Source organism: Acipenser ruthenus, chromosome 11 (genome assembly GCF_902713425.1).
Source record: "Acipenser ruthenus chromosome 11, fAciRut3.2 maternal haplotype, whole genome shotgun sequence".
Taxonomy (NCBI): Eukaryota; Metazoa; Chordata; class Actinopteri; order Acipenseriformes; family Acipenseridae; genus Acipenser; species Acipenser ruthenus.
In genome coordinates this window covers 18,916,619-18,935,934 of record NC_081199.1, presented here as the reverse complement: position 1 = coordinate 18,935,934, position 19,316 = coordinate 18,916,619, and the positions used below count along the sequence as shown (strand labels likewise).

At 42.2% G+C, this 19,316-nt stretch overlaps 1 protein-coding gene across 1 annotated transcript in view; it reads right to left on the bottom strand.

The window, feature by feature from the left end:
- Positions 1–19,316, bottom strand: part of LOC117427084 (contactin-associated protein-like 5) — a 400,337-nt gene that overhangs the window by 14,194 nt on the left and 366,827 nt on the right. The window contains exons 22-23 of the mRNA XM_034045447.3: positions 9,269–9,487; positions 5,052–5,117 (exon numbers count right to left, since the gene is read on the bottom strand). Coding sequence (XP_033901338.3) covers positions 5,052–5,117; positions 9,269–9,487 — 285 coding nt within the window. The remainder of the gene's footprint in view (positions 1–5,051; positions 5,118–9,268; positions 9,488–19,316) is intronic.

Below are 19,316 nucleotides of genomic sequence, written 5' to 3'. Positions count from 1 at the left end.
TCTAGCTGGGACAGGTGAGAGTTTGCGTCTTCACTACTTTCCCTATATTTCTTTTGAAGTTCGAACTTCTCCCGTTTCATTTTACTCACAACACACTAACTTTTCTTCCCACTCAGCTTTCAAATAATCAGCGCTTTTCTTCAGCTCTGCAATCTGGTTCCCCTTGCTCTCTTGGACAACCTGTAACTCTCGCACAAGACTTTGGACTTCCCTCTCCAGTTCACTAACTGTCTCTTCCATCTCCTTCTGCTTGATTCTGTGAAAGTTCTGCACTTCTTGTATTTCACTGTTCTTTCCCTTTAAAATCTGCTGTACATCCGCACTGCATTTCTCTGCTGCTCAGTGCATTTCTTCTTTACTCTTTAGCGCTTCTATTTTCAACTTCTCAAAACCCTCTTCTTTGTGTTCAAGCTCCTGTTTCAAACGCTCAGTCTCTCTTTTCAAAGTATGCAACTGATCTTCAGTTTCTTTAACTCTGTTACCCATTTCAGAAGACTGTACTTGAGCTTGTTGAAGTTTCAGAAACAGTTCTTTGTTTTCTGCCCCTTTTACTTTATTCTTCTTCTGCAGCTCTACTATAATACACTCATGTTCCTCACTCTTTTCAAGCTGGTTTTCCAGCTCCTTTATCTTGAACACACAGTTTTGTAGCTCAGCAGTTAACTCACCGATTTTCTTCTCTTTCTTGTCCAGCACCTGGTCTCTCTCGGACTTGCTTCTGTGCTGTTTAGCAACATTCCTTGTGAGCTTGCTTAACTGTTCCTCTTTTCCACAAACTTGCTTCTCCAGCTCTTTCAACTTGCCTTGTAGTGACATTACAGCGCTATGGTTCTGCAAGAACTTGGTTTCTGCCTTCTTTTTCCACTCTGAAAGCCTGTTTTTCCACTGCTCTGCCTCGTCAAGAGCAGTTGTCTTCTCCTGGTTAAGGATCTCCATGTTTTTCTTTAATTCCTGCAGTTGGCTCTTCAGTTTCTGCTGCTCCTCCCGTTGAGCTTGTAACCGCTTCTTCCCATCATCCTGGGTTTGTATGTGTAGCTGCAGGTCACACTGTCTTTTCCTCAGCAGCGTCTCCTGTGGCGGCTAACAATCCCTCACAGTGTGTACTTCTCCCCAAAAAACTTCTGGTTCCTGTAGTAGCAGCTCCCTCCTGGCTTCCTCGTGTCCATCCTCTTGGCACCAGGAAAACTTTAGTGCAGCCTCCCGGGTCAACCTGTACCGCTTGTCCTCTCTCTTCTTAGGCTGGTAACGCCCCGTTTTTGGTTTTCGGTTTGGGCATTCTTGCCACTCGTGTCCAAACCCTTCACACAGTCCACACCAGTCTGGCGGGACATCCGGGCATTCTCTCCAGCGGTGGGCCGGGTTTCCACACCATTCACACCACTGACAGGTGCTTCTCCTTCTGGATCTGTCCTTTGGGCGGCCCGCTGTTCCATTTTCTCCTCCCTCAGCAGCGCCTCGGTAGGCTGTTGGGGTTCACACTCCCTTTGTGCTTTCTTGGGCTCTTCTAAGCCCCACTTCTGGTACCATATGTGATAAAGTCACCCCTCTGTATTTACTGTTCCAGGTGTCCGCTCTTACCAGCCCCGTATTCTGATACAAAATAAAGCAGTTCCACACTTTGTTCTCAGTTGAACAGGACAGTGCCTGTATCTTTATTTGTAAGTACAGCCAAACACAATAAGCAAAACAAAACCTAACTCCTCTCAGGAGTACTTCCTAAACTCAATACAGTCCCTGACTGAGCATCGGGCAGCTAAGCTGCTTACCGACCCAAACATACAATCCAGTACACACAGTACTCACTTTACCTGACTGCCTTCTCCAACCTGACAGCCCTGAATTAACCAACTGTGAGGTTTATATGCCCCACAGTCATAAGTGTGGGCAGCTGACTCTAATTTACCCCAATCAGACCCACTGCCAAAACAATTAACAAATAATTTAACCCAATTAGGAGGCCTTTAGCAAAATGGCCTCCTGTTACTTCAGTGTTACCAAGATGGAGTGTCCTCTCCTAATCCCCAGGGTCCTAAAGCCTCTATATCTTTAATAAGAAAGCCCACTCCATTACAATATATATAGACAGATATATAGATAGTGTAATACGATTGCAACTCACTCGGTTCGTTGCCCCTTTAAAAATAGACCCAACACACTGGAATGGATTTTTAAGTGCGGTTGCACAATTTTTAATAAACACAAAAATAAACAAAATACAAAAACAAACACCTAGCTCTTTACGAGCGCTAACTAAACAAACAGGAACCTAAACTATAAATCAGGACAGCTAAGCTGTTTACCTGGAACACAAAACAAAATCTTCACCATGAAACAAACCACACAGGTTTACACTACCTTTCTTCACCCGACTGCTCGGAAGCAGAGCACCTATCCTGCTTCCTTCTCTCTCAGCAGCCGCGAGCAAACTAACTCTTTCTCTTAAGTACCCTGCACCTGGTCCTAATTTACAATTGTTTCCAGGTGGCGGGAATAACTAAGCAATAAAATAATTAACAAAACCAATTAAACAATAAAGCAATACAATCAAACAAAACAAACCCACACATTTTACTGCGGGGATGACTCCAATCCCATCCCCACTGTGTTACAATAGCTAGATAGATAGATAGATAGATATAGTGCACTTGGCTTCCATTTCATGAATCCAGGAAAATGGGCCAGTGTGCCAAAATTGAAAATTAATTTACAAACCATTTTTTAAAAACATAACTATGAACTAATCCTAACTTTCCCACTGCACGTCATATTTGTTGTACAGTCAGAATCTGAGACTACATACCGAATTGCTGTGTTGGTACTCGTTCCCATGACATGGCAAATCTTTTACAAATCAGGTTTTCTACAACTAAGCAACCAATTTAGAGTGGAGGCTTCATTATGACAGTGTAATGTTCTGCCTTGTTGGCGTCAGTTTCCCAGACTTGCAGATAAAACAGCAGCTTTATTTGTTGTGAATTCAACATTTCGTTTACATCATATCCAGTCTCACAGTAAGATGTCCCGATGGATACACAGATACACGATCAAATTGTCTAACTTTTTGATTTGGGATCCGATGTGTTCAGGTCAAAAATGTTATTCTCAATCTTTCCAGGACTCGTTGGTGTCACTCAGCAAGATTGGTGCTGACTTGGGAGAGGCTACACAAGCGAGAACGCTCTGATAAGGATTGTTATTATTTTGTATTATGAATATTGTTTTAATAGTATTTGTTATTAGGATTAGGGATGGGAATTTCGAATAGTTTCCTATTTGAATACACAGGGTGCACCTTTTTTGTGTATTCGATTACCCGAACTCTGGTCCCTTATGCTACCAAGAATAAAAGGCAAATGCGTGTGTACAGCAGACAGCATAACAGCGTAAGCCGGTAAAGTTTAGTGGGTTCACAAAGTGTACAAGTAATGTCCAAGACGAGATTTCTTCATTCAATACCCTATTTCCTTAGGCACAAGTTTTTCCTTTTGTTTACTGAATTAATATACATGATTTCCATTACACGAGAGTAGATGTTAAAACTTCATGCTGATTTGAACTCGGCTCTCGCCAAGATAAGCACCAACTAAGACGTAGCTTTACAGTAAACAAATGTGATCCATATGTGTCTCCATCCATTTGCGCTTCCTTCCATATGATGATGTAGATATCCTTCTGTCTGGTGTTAATGGCTGAAGTGTAATGCTGGCTCCAGGGATCAGCTTATTTTGCCTCCCTGGCGCATCAGCACACACAACGGCTGCGATGCTGGCTCCGGGGATAAACCACAGTGTGGCCTCCCCAGCGCATCAGCATGACAACCGTCTGGATTGAGCTAAGTAGGGTACATCTCTGGGGTTTTCAAGTGGGCACCTTCCATCCTCAGTGTTTCGTCGACTAGCCCACGACACCTCAACGGGGGCTCGACGGTGATTCTGGCATCCCAGCATCACCCCCCTCCATCCCCCACTCAACTCAGCCCAGCTTACTTACCTGTACATCAGAGTTTCTTTCTTTCTATTGTGCTTGAGATCCCCAGCCAGAATCTTTCCGTCTCAACCACAGCCAGTTGCTGCTCCTCTCTGCTGCTTCAGATAAGTTCTTCACTGTGCGACGCAACTCTTGCCCACTGAATCCGACATCTCTGAGAAACCGGGTTGTAGAGTGTGCCTCAATGAGTGAGAACTCAATGAGCAGCAATGTCACAGCGTGAATCTCTTCCAATTAAAGCAACAGTAGCATAATATTGCGCAAACCACAAGTTTTAGCGTTGCTGTGACCATATGGTAACAGCTCGGTTGCAGGTTTGCTTGTGAAAAAATGAGTATCATTTGTACTCATACATTTTCAAATCTTGAATACAGTATTTTTATTTTCTGACTAGCACACAAATGTGTGCATATTAAATGGATGAAGTAACATATATTGAAAGGCTTTGTTTAGCCACTTTCTTTAGAGACGTGGGCTCTCTTTGATTACCATACACAGTTAGAAACATACTGAAAATAAAAACCATCATGAAAAAATATATTTAAATATATTGGGCCAGATAAAATTGCATCTGGGCCAGTAAAAACACTAGCTCAGTGGCCCAAGGGGCCAGTAGTTAAAAATCTAAACGCAGAGCCCTGATTTGTCTCAGTGAAACTGTGCACCATACTGCAAAACAATACACTTATATATCTTGTCATCTTGCCTTTCATTAGTCAATAGCATATTGAACAATATTTAGTATTTGTTCAGAATTAAATACATGTAATATTTGTTGGTGTCTATAATGTTTTTACTGGTGATATACTGCTGTAAAACTTAAGAAATCATATGTACTGTTCACATTTATTCTGTGCAAGAGGTTGAAAGTCAAACGCAGTATGGCTGGCAGTATAAATAAGATGTTGCAATCTATGCAGCATAAAAAAATAGTTATTTCCAGAACAGGGCATTTTATTAACATATGCTCAGTTGTATGAAGTGTGTTATTGACTTAAATGAAAACGGAAGAAGCTTGAACCCTCCAGTCTTCACACAGTTGAAATAAAATAAAGGGGACTTGCCTCCAATGACAACTGAGTCACTTTGTATTGCCAGTGGTTCCCTCTCGTTGATTTTTTCTAAATGATCTGTAATTATTAGAAAAAGGGAGAAAAGAATTAACAAAGCAGCTAAACTACTGACATGCATATTTCATTCATCCCAGACATTCAATAAAGGTAAGATTAGTTTGGGGTATCAAAATAATATACAGTGAGAATAATTAAATGAACATCATGTGTAACAGACTCTACACTGTAGAAATTTTAAAAGAGCAGGTAAATAAGGTAGATGCAAATCTTTGGAATATATGACAGATATCAACAAGAAGAAACTTGAAAAACATCTTTAACACTTAAAAAGACAAAATCAACGTCTTAGTCTACCCACTATAGTGTAAATCAAAGTAACGACCTTAAAACACAGAATAAAGTTATATCTCTTGGTATCTTGACTTCTGGTGTTTATTGGCATTGGACCAGGCAGAGGCCCTGCACAAGCAAAGTGTATGTTTTGTGGTTGTATATATGTAAGAAGTACACTTTCTTTTTATATTTTCTTTTTAAATATTAATTATTTGATTACACTTTTTATTATTTTGTTTTGAGTGTCACTTTATTTGTGCATGTATTGTTTCTTTTCTTACCTTGGTTATCACTGATGAATTTAATTGCACGTTTGGTCTGTTTATTAGATGAAGCTGCTCCCCACCCCCCTAAATTGTTAATGGGAATCCAAATGAATGACAGCTGTCCCTCATTGTGTTTCTCCTCTCCCGTTGTTTCAGATACAAGTGACACCCACATATAAGCTCACGCTGCCTCACTCACAGTGAGCAGAGAGGATCACAGTTCAGCACAAGGGAACACGGTGGCTTACTTTCTATTTTATCTCAAAGTTGGAGTCTTGTAGCCCCATATCTGACTTGTAGAATGTATGCAACGCTGTTGTGCATTCTGTGTTTTGGAGGTATGAGTATCTTAGCTAAGAGTATCTAAGGCGTAATTACGGCATGCTCAAATTAGATGGTTGGTACTCTACCAAAGTTGATTTTAAATAGCTGCATGCTGACGTTTCTTGTGCTGTCTGTTTTTATTGTAAATCCTCCTTCTGCACAGGGGTGAATCTGTTAAGTGTCTTTAATTAAAAGCACACCTGCACATTTGTTATAGGAAGGAACCCGGGATCTGCCCTTTAAACCCTGTTTGAATGCACTCTGCTATTTTAGAACCGGTATGACTCTTATTTTACCTGAACAGTGTTTGTGTGTTTTGAAAATACGTGCATTATGTAAATATGTACACTGACTCTCATGCTTGCATTCTGGTCTCCTGCCTGGTGCATTCTGGGAAATATACACACAGAAAGTCTGTATCCTATAAATTCTGGAATCTTTTGGGGATCGTCTGCCTCTAATTCGGAAGTAGTGTAGTCAGACCATACTGTTGCATTCCTCATTGGTAGGGAGGTGACATTACATTTTATTCACACCCCACTTTATAGCCTTACATATGCACAGCCATAGGTCAATTTAATATTTTAATTGTATAATTGGTTTATTAGTTAATTAGAACAGTGTGGAATGCGGCCAGGTGGGCAATTGAATGATTTAAATCAATTTCTCCTGGCCGCACCCTATAAAAAGACAAGGACATGTTTGTTTGGGGAGAGCACAAGGAGAGAGAAGGGCTGAGAGCAGCAGATTGTGCTTTCTGCCCTGCACCGGGATAGCTGTAGCTTGGGTGCCATTTTGTTTATTTGTGATAGTTTGTTTAATGTAAGAGCTATGTTTAAACCTTTCATTTGTTATTGTTAATAAACTAAAGTTTTGTGTTTGCTGTTTCTGCCACTGACCAGCCTTGACCGCCCGCCACTAGGCCACAGGCATGTATAGCAATATTTCGCTTTTGTTAGGTACAGCATTAAGTGTTTGCTTTTACTGACAATACTGTTAAACGGGACAGATGGTATGTATTGTTCCCATCTATTCTTTGCAAGAGATGATGAACGGTGGTAAGCCAGCTGAGATTGTCTCTGGTAGGAACAGATAGCAAAAGAATGAATGTGGACTGGATTTTCATTGAGACTGGACAGTGACAGCTTGGTTTTTAAGACAATGTGCCCTAGAGTGCTGTGTTCTTAGTGTGTGATCCATTGTACTCCAATGACGTGAGTCATGCCAAGAGGTTTCAGCAACTGATGCCCAAAGAAAGTTTTTAGGCTTTGATAAACTTTGCACAGGGCATATGGGGAGGGAAACCGGTCCCTCAATTCAGAAACAAATAGTGCACTCTGATTAAAAGGGTAATTGGGTGTTTGTCAGGCTGTTATTAGCTCATAGAATAATTCCAAACACACATATATATATTTTTTTATCAAAACGAAATAAATGATAAGCGCTCTGTAAACAAAGGCTCCAGTTTACTATACGTTTGGCTGAATTGTATTTCATGATTATGCTTACTAGTTTTGTAACTTTGGGATGAATTTACCAAAGTAAAAAGTCATACTTTATCATTACAGCACAGTGGGAAATACAGCCCATTAACACTTGAAATATATGTTGGAAAATGTCTGTTAGAACTTTAAGCTGTGTTATATCGCAAATGTATCCGGAAACAACTTGTGAAAACTTCCCTTTCATTCCCTGATTTCCTTAGATTATGGCCCTGTGGAAAAATGTATTGGGACTAGACTAGACAAAACAATGAACGACAAATAAAACATGACAGAAACCTACGTTAACAGAACTATGGCATGCAGTTTTTTAGACTCAAATTGCTGCCTCTCCTGACGTTTTGTAGAGATATCCACACAAAGGCATGACGTAGTTACATTTGCGGATTGCGGACTCTCTATTATTAGAAACTTTGCAAAGTTAAGGACCATTTTAGCTTTTAAGGAATTATCCATGGACCACTATCAGTTTTGGACTAAAACTATCTGTATATTTAGTTTCTGATTCACTCAGTTACTTGCAGTTGATGTCTTTGCTTTTCTCATGATAAAGAAAACATAGATAGGAGTGTGTAACAGGGCCAGGAGCCCTGTACATGAAAAGTGGACAGGGCAAAACCCTGCCATAAATGTATTTTGTATTTATTTTAGAACTGAGTACCCCTCCACCCCTGTGCAATTTATTATTTTGTATTGGTTTTGTTGTATTATTATTATTATTATTATTATTATTGTTATGATTTATTTATTTATAAATATGATGGTGAAGCTGTATGTTTTTGTTATTTTCATTTAAATGTGTTGTGGCAGAGGTGAGGTCGGCAGCTCGTCAACTGCCAGTAGTATGTAAAAACCTTGTGTAGAAGGTGGCCATCTTCTGAATTGATTAAGTGATTCATTTGTTGCTAATCGGGAGATGGTCACCTGCATAAAAGCCTGCAGCTCTCTGCACTCGGTGTGGGTGTCCAGAGGAGAGAACGAGAGCAAGAGCAAGCAGAGTGTGCTTAAAAATACAGGATCAGTGTCACAAGGCTGGCTGAGTGGTGACACGTCAGACCCGGAAGAAACACAGACAGACAGTAGTGGTGAGTGAAACTGAGACGCAATGGTAGCGTTCAGAAGGTTTATTGCAAAATAAAAGGGTTTTAAACACAAAACAGAACACGGCACTTGAGCCAAAATAAACAGATAAACAAAACAAACAGACACTGACACACAGGGACAAACACTAAACAAACACGTACCACGTAGCAATTGTTTACTTTTTACTTTAATTATCTCCTCACTCTCTCCTGTTCCTTCGCCCTGAACACCCAACCCCGAGTGAATGAAACGTGCATCTATTTATACTGTTGTGCTGGGATTCAATTACTAATTAATTATTCACTTGAATCCCAGCACGTGAATTAATTACGTGCAACCTTGTGCGCGCATATTACTTACTTTAAATGCACGTGCAGTGATGTGCAATCCCGTGCCTAAATACAATTATACAATTTAAATACCACGTGAAACACAGACCCGTTTATATCCCGTGTACCAATCTCTATACACCAACATTAACACACGCAACATACAACACAGAAATGCACACAGGGGCGGAGCACATTGCCACAATCAGTGAAAGCGATTGCCCAGTCTGACCTGACTTTGAAAATTTGAACCTTCCGTCTATAATGTGTTCCGAACCTTCGAAGGTCAAAATGTACCCTTCGTTGCAGCCCTAATTGAAACTTGCAGTTTCTTGCATACGTTTTTAATTGTGTTTGATTTCGAGTGTTACCTGACAGGGAGTGCGTTGTTGTGATAGTGTTTAGGTCAGCCATGCTTGTGGAGCCACAGCTGGATTCCACAAGCCGCCCCTTCACTGTAACGACAGTGCTTCTGTGATGGTGTAGGGCCGCCTTCAGAGGAGCAATGTGATTGAACTGGACCGAGGAGAGGCAGCCGATGAAGCCCTGTGCCCCCGCCACTCTGACCTCCTCATCCAGACCGGGGCTGCCTGCCAACACAATGAGAGCAAACACTTCAACATGGAGCAGCTTCTGAAAGCATCACCAACAGAAAAGTCTGTCTGTCTATATGAACCACGCCTAAAAGCTATTAAATGAGTTTCCAGGTGTTTGGGTACTGCAATTGTATACATACCCAGCATCTGCACACTACAATGACTTCATTTAGTTAGCTTTCTCACACATATTAAATCCATATTGTATCACATGGTTATGTACACCTAGAAAGGAGTGAGAGGAGTGGTGTCAGGAGCTCCTACAAGCTGAATTGTGCAGTGTTAATTAGCCAGGTTTTCTACAACGTATATTTTATAAAGTGCCCTTCATTAAACATCACCAGTGCTGTACAACACAGAAATTAAAAAATAAAGACCTACATCCATTTACAGTGGGCCCTGGAAAAGAGAACATGGAGGCCCAAACCGCACAGTGACCAACCTCAAAAAACCATCAGTGTTATATAACCAACATATCCATCCTATTTAATCTGATTCATTTACCCTGAGGTATTATTATTATTTATTTCTTAGCAGACGCCCTTATCCAGTGAGACTTACAATTGTTACAAGATATCACATTATTTTTACATACAATTACCCATTTATACAGTTGGGGTTTTACTGTAGCAATCTAAGTAAAGTACCTTGCACAAGGGTACAGCAGCAGTGTCCCCCACCTGGGATTGAACCCACGACCCTCCGGTCAAGAGTCCAGAGCCCTAACCACTACTCCACACTGCTGGCCCAATATAGTACAGCAGCCCACACTCAACCAACAAAAAATATAATTTTAATATAATAATAATAATGCCTCACCACTGCACACAACTTACTGATGACATCAACAGATGACCTCTGCTCCCGATGACAAGCAAATTCCTTCTTTTCATCTGCTGAACCAAAGCAACTGATGTTGAAAAGCTACCGAACACTCGTGGAAGAACTGTAAGCCTCTTCCTGGATGTATTGAGCCCCACAACAACAGTGGCCACTAAAGGACGAAGAGGAGCTATTCCTAGTAGATTGTTCTCTCTAGCCCAGCAGGATTGTTAAGGACAATGCCCTGTTGGTCCCCAGCCGGGATTTGAACTACACTCTTACAACTCATCATACACTTCAAGCAGTATCTGGAAACTGAATGATGAAAACATGTTGACATGAATATACCACACCATTGCAGCATACTGTATCTGTACTGTATCTTTGTAACATTTGTTAAGCCATGTTACTAATTATAAACGCTTTGCGGTCCTATGTCAGACCAGGTCCGACATTACAATTTTCCCTTTCCTGTCTGATGTCAGACCCTGTCAGACATCATCAAAAAGATGTAAAAAACAGGTTTCTAGTCGTTTTTTTCTCCAGAAAAAGCCGATAAAACCATTCAATGGCCGAGTGAGACCGATAGGAGCCGAAAAAAAAGGGGGCAGATCTGAGCAATACACATAACCCCGACACCACAGAGATAACACGGACATAAACAAACAAGATAGCTGCTTCTGCATCCAGGGCTCAAAGAATATCATGGATATTTGCAGAGCTTTCTGAGATGTTATAGTAATAAAATAATAACTTGGATCGCATTATTGAGGAGTTTGGTGATAAAACAAGTGATCAGGACATGATTTATTGGTATGCACGACTGTGAAGAGGTATGTGAAAAATACAGCCAACAAGGGGTGGGGCGGGGCTGGAGGTGCAGTACTGAGTGTCCTGTTCATATGCAGTGCCTTTTAAACCAGTTTTACTGTGAAAGAAATACTTTTAAACAGCACGTCTAAAATAAACTGCGCATGTGAAAATAAATTGGACCCGACGCGCCTGGGACGCGCTGAATAAATGGACCGCAAAGGGTAAAATATATTAATGACTATACCGTATTGGAATTAATGAGTACCGTTTTTTATGTCCCTTAATGGTTTGGAGCAGTGTATTATCAGCTTGCCACCAATTCCAGCAATATATGACTGTGGTCAAGTGGCTGAGTGGATACAGGTGCAAGAGTGATGCAGTGTGTTAATGAAGCAGACAGAGATATTTATAATCCAGTTTGGAAAAAGGTTTTATTGTTGTTTGTTTTTTATATCCAGGTCTGGTGACCAAACAATAATCCCCCAGCAATACACAACAATGTGTATTGCACGGAGTAAATAACAATGGGGTTGCAGTCCCAAATAATAAACATAATATATCCGCCCCACAATATACTAACATGGTCACCAGTCCTGGGTGCGTGCAGTAGTGCTCGTGGTGGGTGATACAGGTTTATAAGTGACAGTAGTGCATTGCTGTTCCAGGTTTTGTGCTGGCCCTTGTCGACAGCTCCGGAACATGTCAGCCGTCTAATAATCACAAACAAGACAATTATAGACAACAAACAAAACACTCACGATACGTATAATTTCACAGAGTCTCTCACGGACCTTTCAGGTTTCAAAACACAAACCAAAGCGAAGGAACATATTGCGTCTCTCTGTCCCCTTTTATGCCGTCACACATGACCCCATGGTATACGAGTGCAGCCGCCCCTCCAATCTGCGACTGCAACGTCGTTTCCCTTCCGGGTCAATGTGTTAATGCAATGGAGTTCCATCCCCTTTCCAGCTGTCTGACTTCCCTTGAAACCGGTGAAATAACTGTCAGGCCAGCCCACCCAGGGAACTCTGTTCTAGCTGCTTAGCACCCTCACAGGTCGGGAGGGAGATTTATTGCCAAGAATCATTGTATTTCTGTCACAATGACATACAGAGAACAACATTCCTCCATCCAGAGGAGCAACCTCCAAGAAAAGGTATTAAATCCAAAACTCGTCTAGGACAACTAGAAGCTGCTAGGGACTGGAAAATGTTGGCTTATTTTCCCACCTGAGATTGCCACCATTAACCTTTGCTGATATTGTCTTGTGGTCTGGATCAGCACGGTAGAATTAACAGTGCCATTTGAGGATGCTGTGGATGAGGCGTATGAAAGGAAGAAACTTCAGTATGTTCAACTAGTTGCTGCAGTGGAACAGTGAGGATGGAGAGTCCAGGTTTACCCAGATGGGTTAGTTGTCGAGGATTTGTGGCACACTCCACAACCTGATTTCTCAGAGACCTCGGATTCAGTGGTCAAGAGTTGTGACGCATAGTGAAGAACTTATCTGAAGCAGCAGAGAGGAGCAGCAACTGGCTCTGGTTCAGACGAAAAAAAGATTCTGGTTGGGGATCTAAAGCATAGTAAAAAGAAAGCAACCTCAATGGAAAGGAAGGTAAGTAAGCTGGGCATAGCTGAGTGGGGGACGGAGGGGGGTGATGCTGGGATGCCAGAATCACTGTCAAGCCCTCTTAAGGTATTGTGGGCTAGTCAATGAAACATCAAGGATGGAAAGTGTCCACTTGGAAGACCCCAGAGAAGTACCCTACTCAGCTCAGGTGGGCAGGCTGTGTCCACCAAGAAAACGCCTTCAGACAGTGACAAGACACTGTCACCAGACGGCCACGGTTCAATGCGGGCTGAAAACCTTGCTGTTGAACAAGGCTTGGAGAGGGCACTGAAAAGCTTCAGACAAGCGGCCATTCTCTGCACCCTGTCATCTGACAGTGTACAGCATGGATCTGGAGTTCAGACGCACTCCCAAATAGGAGGCTGTCTGCAAGGGTTGAGCTGGCTCTTTGGACAATTCACCTACAGGCCCAACCGATGAAGGTGGTCTGTGGCAAGGTTCGCATGGGCCTCTGCCTGTAATGGAGACTGAACACAATGAACCTGTCGTCCAGGTAATTAAGTACTCTGATGTCTCTGAGTCTCAGCTTAGCTGTTGCATCATCACATTTTGAACCTCCTTCGGCTCAGAACAGGTTGACCTGCCTGAGGTCGAGGATTGGTCTGAGGCCACCATCCCGCTCGAGCATGGAGTAGAACCTGTCCTCCAATTAGAGGGGGCGTACCATATGACTAGCCCATTATTGCAGCAGAGCTTCTACCTCCTGAGACACCACAGTGGTGTCCTGTGGGTCTGTGACTGATGCTGCAGTCACACCCTGAAAGGGAGGGGGACTGTGCTTGAACTGCAGCGAGTAGCCAGTCTTAACAGTAATAAACACCCAGATGTCTGTGGTGCACTGACGCCAATACTCCAGATGGCTCCCTGAGAAGGGGCCCTGGACCTGTGGCAGAAAATCCCTAGGGCCACTGCTGAGGCTGTGTGGTCCAGTGGTTAAAAAAAAGTCCTTGTAACCAGGAGGTCCCTGGTTCAAATCCCACCTCAGCCACTGACTCATTGTGTGACCCTGAGTAAGTCACTTAACCTCCTTGTGCTCCGTCTTTCGGATGAGACGTAATTGTAAGTGACTGCAGCTGATGCATAGTTCACACACCCTGGTCTCTGTAAGTCGCCTTGGATAAAGGTGTCTGATAAATAAACACCTTGTGGCTTGGCCTCAGGCTCTTGCCTCGGCGCCGGGAGGCAGTCTGGCCGCAGGCGCAGCTGGCTGTGCTGGTCCCTGAAGCTGCTGGCACAGGGATAAAAACCCAGGCATATGCAATAGCAAGCAATGTACATTGCTGCCTCAGCTGCTAAAGACAGTAACAGGACTGTCAATAAGGCCTGCTTGGTACCAGACTGGGATGGGAACACCAGTCAGTAGTGGCCCGGAACCAAACGCAATGGAACAAACTTTGTTTCCATCAGACACGCGTGCCTGATGCGTGGCTCTCACTTGGCACAGAGCCATGGAGTGAGGACTCAGACACCTCTTTATGAGAGGGTGATGGGGAAAAGCGCTTTACAGGTGAGGGATGCAGAGTGCTCTGTAGAGCTGCAGGAGAAACGTTTCTCCAACGTACGTTTGGAGAATGCACATAAAACTTGCAGCAATGCAGTTTACCAGTGTCTCCTTGCGTGCTGCTGCCTCAGACAGGAAGAACATCTGCGTGTCCACAGGCAGGCTGGCCTTTCATATGTCACATTGATAAAACCCAGTCATTATGCAAATAGCAAGCAATGTACTGTAAGAATGTACAGTTGCTGCCTCAGCTTCCTACAAACAGCAACTGGACTGTTAACGTGGCCTGCTTGGTACCAGATTGGGTATTGTAAAACCGTGGTCGGTAGCAGGTCGGAACTGGGACTGTACCGGAATGGTACTGGGTCGGTTTGGTACCAGTTTGGTGCCTGTAGCACCTGGCTGGTACATTAGTGTACAGTACTGTTGCTGCCCTCAAGGGGGCATCTGCTCAAGCAGTAACACCGCTGTACAGTAATGCAACAGGACGGACCCTCTGTAGACAAGGGCACCTGCAAGACCACAGTGGCTCTTTTGATCAATGGCATAAGCTCTGCCGTTACAGGGAGAGCTTAACCGCAGGGAATTCACTATCAAAACTCGCAGAAAAAGGGTTTGATAAAGACAGCAACTGGGCTGTCAACAAGGCCTGCTTGGTACTAGACAGGCAGGTTGGATTTGCATGTGTCACAGGGATAAACACTTTGGCATTATGCAAATAGCAAGGATTGAAAAAGTCACTGGCAGCAGGTTAAAAAGCCTTAAGCTGCACGCTACAGTAACCTTAAAATCTGACATTTGTTTTATGAAACCTCTTTTGAAGAATGTAAAATGCTGCACGATTAGCCATTTTTTCCTCCATTTTCCTCTGAGGTATTCTTGTCAGTTTTCCCTGAAAGATCCCTACTGGGATTTGAAAATACGGATTTCTGCATAGTTTGAGCTTAACAATGAGCCTGAGTGCAGCCTCACTGTTCAGATTGACTTGATTTGTATTGTTTTGGTCTACTTTCCCTGTCACATGAGAATTGTAAATAGTATAAATACCAGAGTCAACGCCTGGGTTTGAACGATCCCCCCCCAAACACACACACCTTTTAGCTGAAAGTAAAAATTTCACTATCAATTTCCAGTTTTTAATAACCATGTGTACACGGGCCGTCACTTATTGTCGTCCGTTGCCCCTTTAAAAACAGACCTGGCACACAGAAATTGATTTTTACAGCGCGGTTGCGCTAATTTTTAATAAACAAAATAAACAAAAATGAAACCAAAACCTACCTCCGTTTAGGAGTGCTCACTACACAACGGCTAAAAACAAAACACACACAGTTTAACACAAACACAAAAAGAACACACAGTTACTTTTTTTTTCCTCACTACGATTGACTACACCAACAATCGGGCTTCTTACTTCATGGCAGCCCCGAACAGACTGGCTGTCTTTCTTTTAAACCCTGCACCTGGCTCTAATTTACAATTAACCAGGTGTGGGTGATAATTAAACTAATAAAACAATTAAACAATGAACAAACAATTACAGTTCTGGCAGGGAGGATTTTAACCCTCTCCCTGCTGTATTACACATTGTATTACGCTTAAATAATGCTTGAAGGGAAATATCATGACTCATGTGAAAAAAACTGCCTAGTAGTTGCTCTATACATGAATGATTCAGACAATTGCTTGCATCATCAATGATGAAGGTTCAGATGACGAAGATGTGGAGTTCGTCGGTTTCAGATCAGATAATAAACACAATTTTCAGCCTGATTGATTTCACTTTCCTGTTATGCTACAATCTATATTTTGAATGTATTTTAAATGTTTAGCAAGAGCTTGTAACTGAGGCATTTTTTAACATTTTAATGCTATACTGTTACTTTGTTCATGTATTATTTTGGGTTGTGTACAATACAATCCTTCTGGACCAATACAGATTCAAATGTATTGCAGGCAAGCAGACAGATGCTCCTCACTTGGAATTTGTTTCTTACAGATATTATGTAAAGTCCTTTATTTTAGTGGACCTAAAATGTCATGTGTTTATATATTTTTGAAATCTAGCGACTTTTATTCTAGTCTTTCACCTATGTGATCTTTCATGATGTGCTTTTGTACGACACACTGAAGCTTTAAAGTTTATTGTTTGTTTTGTGAACATATTTAAAATGAGAAAACAGTCAATAAATATGTTAACTGCACTTCTTGATTCTTTAGCCTGACTGTGTGCTGAGCTCTACGTGCATTTTGGGTAGTTTCCTTCTAACAGGCAGATTAGCCAGCTATGTGAAAATGTGGCTGGACAAGTTTATGTCTCACCTGATTGGAGGGGAGCTAGAAAATTCTGTGAGAATGTAGCCAAGTTAAACTGGATGATAACACCGTGTAACAATTATTATTATTTTTTTTTGTTCCTGGGTAGTAAGTGTTATTTCCTAATTGCTTATGCCTCAAAAGTATAGAAAATGGCTATTATTCCCCACAAACTTTGCTTTTGTGACCAGGACAGTGATATTTTGAAATGTACCTATTTTCCAGAACATTCCAGATAGATTCAGTGCTGAGTAAACTTGGAGTAACTTCTAGAACTTTCTAGAACTTTCCAGTAATATAAATAGTAGTATAAATACAGGGGCCTTAAGCCCACCAGTTCAGTTTAGTTCTAGCTGCCTAAGTGGATACATATCTACATTTTTCTGAGAGGCTGCAAGCATCCGGCAGTCGCATTTTGCTATGTCTGCGGCCAATTTATCAAGACAAGAGCGAAAAAGTACTCAGTGGAAGCATCTGCTAAGATGTGTGAGGCCTACAAGGCATATTTCGGCATGCCTGTTGGGGATCAAGACAAACCCTGGGCACCTCATTTCACCTGCGAGCACTGCAAAAAAACTCTGGAAGGTAAGATGGACAATTGTTGCTCGGAATTTTATGTTATAAAATTTGTTAACATTTTTAAAATTGTAAAAGTTTTTAATTTTAAAATGTTTTACAATTTTCAATGTTATTGAAAAAATATATCATATATGAAAAATGTTGCGAGAATCTCTTACACATTAGTCATGGGTGAAATAAATGTATTTTTGTAGGATGGTACAGAGGGGAAAAGAGAGCCATGAAGTTCGCTATCCCAAGAATTTGGCGGGAACCCACTGACCACACAAGCAACTGCTACTTCTGCATGGTGGACCCTTCCAAACGTCGGACTGGCAAGAATGCACCTGCTATCACGTATCCGGACCTTCCTTCATCCATCGCCCCGGTGCCACACTGCCATGAGCTCCCCGTACCCACTCCTCCTCCGGAGAGAGAGCAGCCATCTTTAGAAGAGAGCAGCAAGTCAGAGAGCGAGGAAGACGTTGAAGATCAAGATGACAATTTCAGAGGTGGAGCTGAGGAGAGAAACCCATACTACCCCAACCAAAAAGACCTCAACGACTTGATTAGAGATCTTGGTCTCACCAAGTCCAATGCCGAGCTTTTGACGTCTAGGCTCAAGCAGTGGAACTTGTTGGATGAAAGTGTGCAAGTCGCAGATCAGAGGAAGCGTCACCAACCTTTTTCCAGCTTCTTCACCCATCAAGATGGGCTCTGCTTCTGCCACAATGTGACCAGTCTGTTCGAGGCAATCGGAATCGCCTGTAACCAGAATGAGTGGCGCCTCTTCATTGACAGCTCATCCAGGAGCCTCAAAGCCGTGCTGCTCCATAATGGTAACAAGTACCCGTCTCTTCCCCTGGCTCACTACAGCATCAAGACCTTGCTGGACGCCTTGAAGTATGATGAGTATGGCTGGGAGGTCATAGGAGACTTCAAAATGGTGGCATTCCTGATGGGTCTCCAAGGCAGTTTTACCAAGTTTCCTTGCTATCTTTGCCTTTGGGACAGCAGGGACACCAAGGCGCACTACCACAGGCGGGACTGGCCACAGCAGACCGAGTTCTCTGTGGGGAGGAACAACGTCAAGTGGGAGCCACTGGTGGACCCCCGGAAGGTGCTGATGCCACCACTGCTAGCTCACTAGTAAGGAGAAAGCGGCTTGGAACAGCTTGGTCGCAGTGGTTCGGGGCTTCCTGGGCAATCACAAGGCCAAAAACTATGTGGAGCTGGTTGAGACTCTGGTGAAGAACTACGGCACAATGGGCTGTAGGATGTCCCTCAAAGTCCATATCCTTGATGCTCGTCTTGATAAATTCAAGGAGAACATGGGAGCGTACTCGGAGGAGCAAGGCGAGCGCTTCCACCAGGATATACTGGACTTTGAACGCCGCTACCAAGGACAGTTTAACGAGAACATGATGGGAGACTACATTTGGGGGCTGATTCGTGAAAGTGATTTACAGTATAATCGTAAATCTCGAAAAAACTACTCACTTCTAAATCTTTTGTAGTCATTTTTGTATTACTTTAGTATAAATACATGTTAATTTGGATTCATATGTTGTTTTTTTCTGACTTTATGTGAACGAAAAGACACAAATTCACCCGTTTTCTCATTGGAAATAGTTAAATTTCAAAATATCACTGTCCTGGTCACAAAAGCAAAGTTTGTGGGGAATAATAGCCATTTTCTATACTTTTGAGGCATAAGCAATTAGGAAATAACACTTACTACCCAGGAACAAAAATTGTGTTACATAGTGTAATTAACTGACAATTTAGCCTGGTCACATGTATTAAAGGGAAGCAGGGGTAGCAACTCAGTTAGTTCTCAGTGTGTTATACAGTATGTCCAGGTCATCGAGGTAGCTTTATCTTTAATGATTTGTCACTGCTCCTTATGGGGACATAAATTGTTTTGTTTTGTTGTTTATATTGTTATATTCTTGTAAATAAAAGAGCACCCCATTTACTTATTCACTGTTCTAGTTTGTGATTCCTGTTTTGCTTTTATAGATAGATTACTTTATTATTTAATATGTAACCAGGATGTTAGAGTTATATGGGAATGTCCACACCAATCACAATAGGATAGGACATCCTTAGGCTTTGTAAGTCTGACTTACACATCAAAGCCTTTCCTATTTCCCCATTACAACTTGAAGCACTGAATG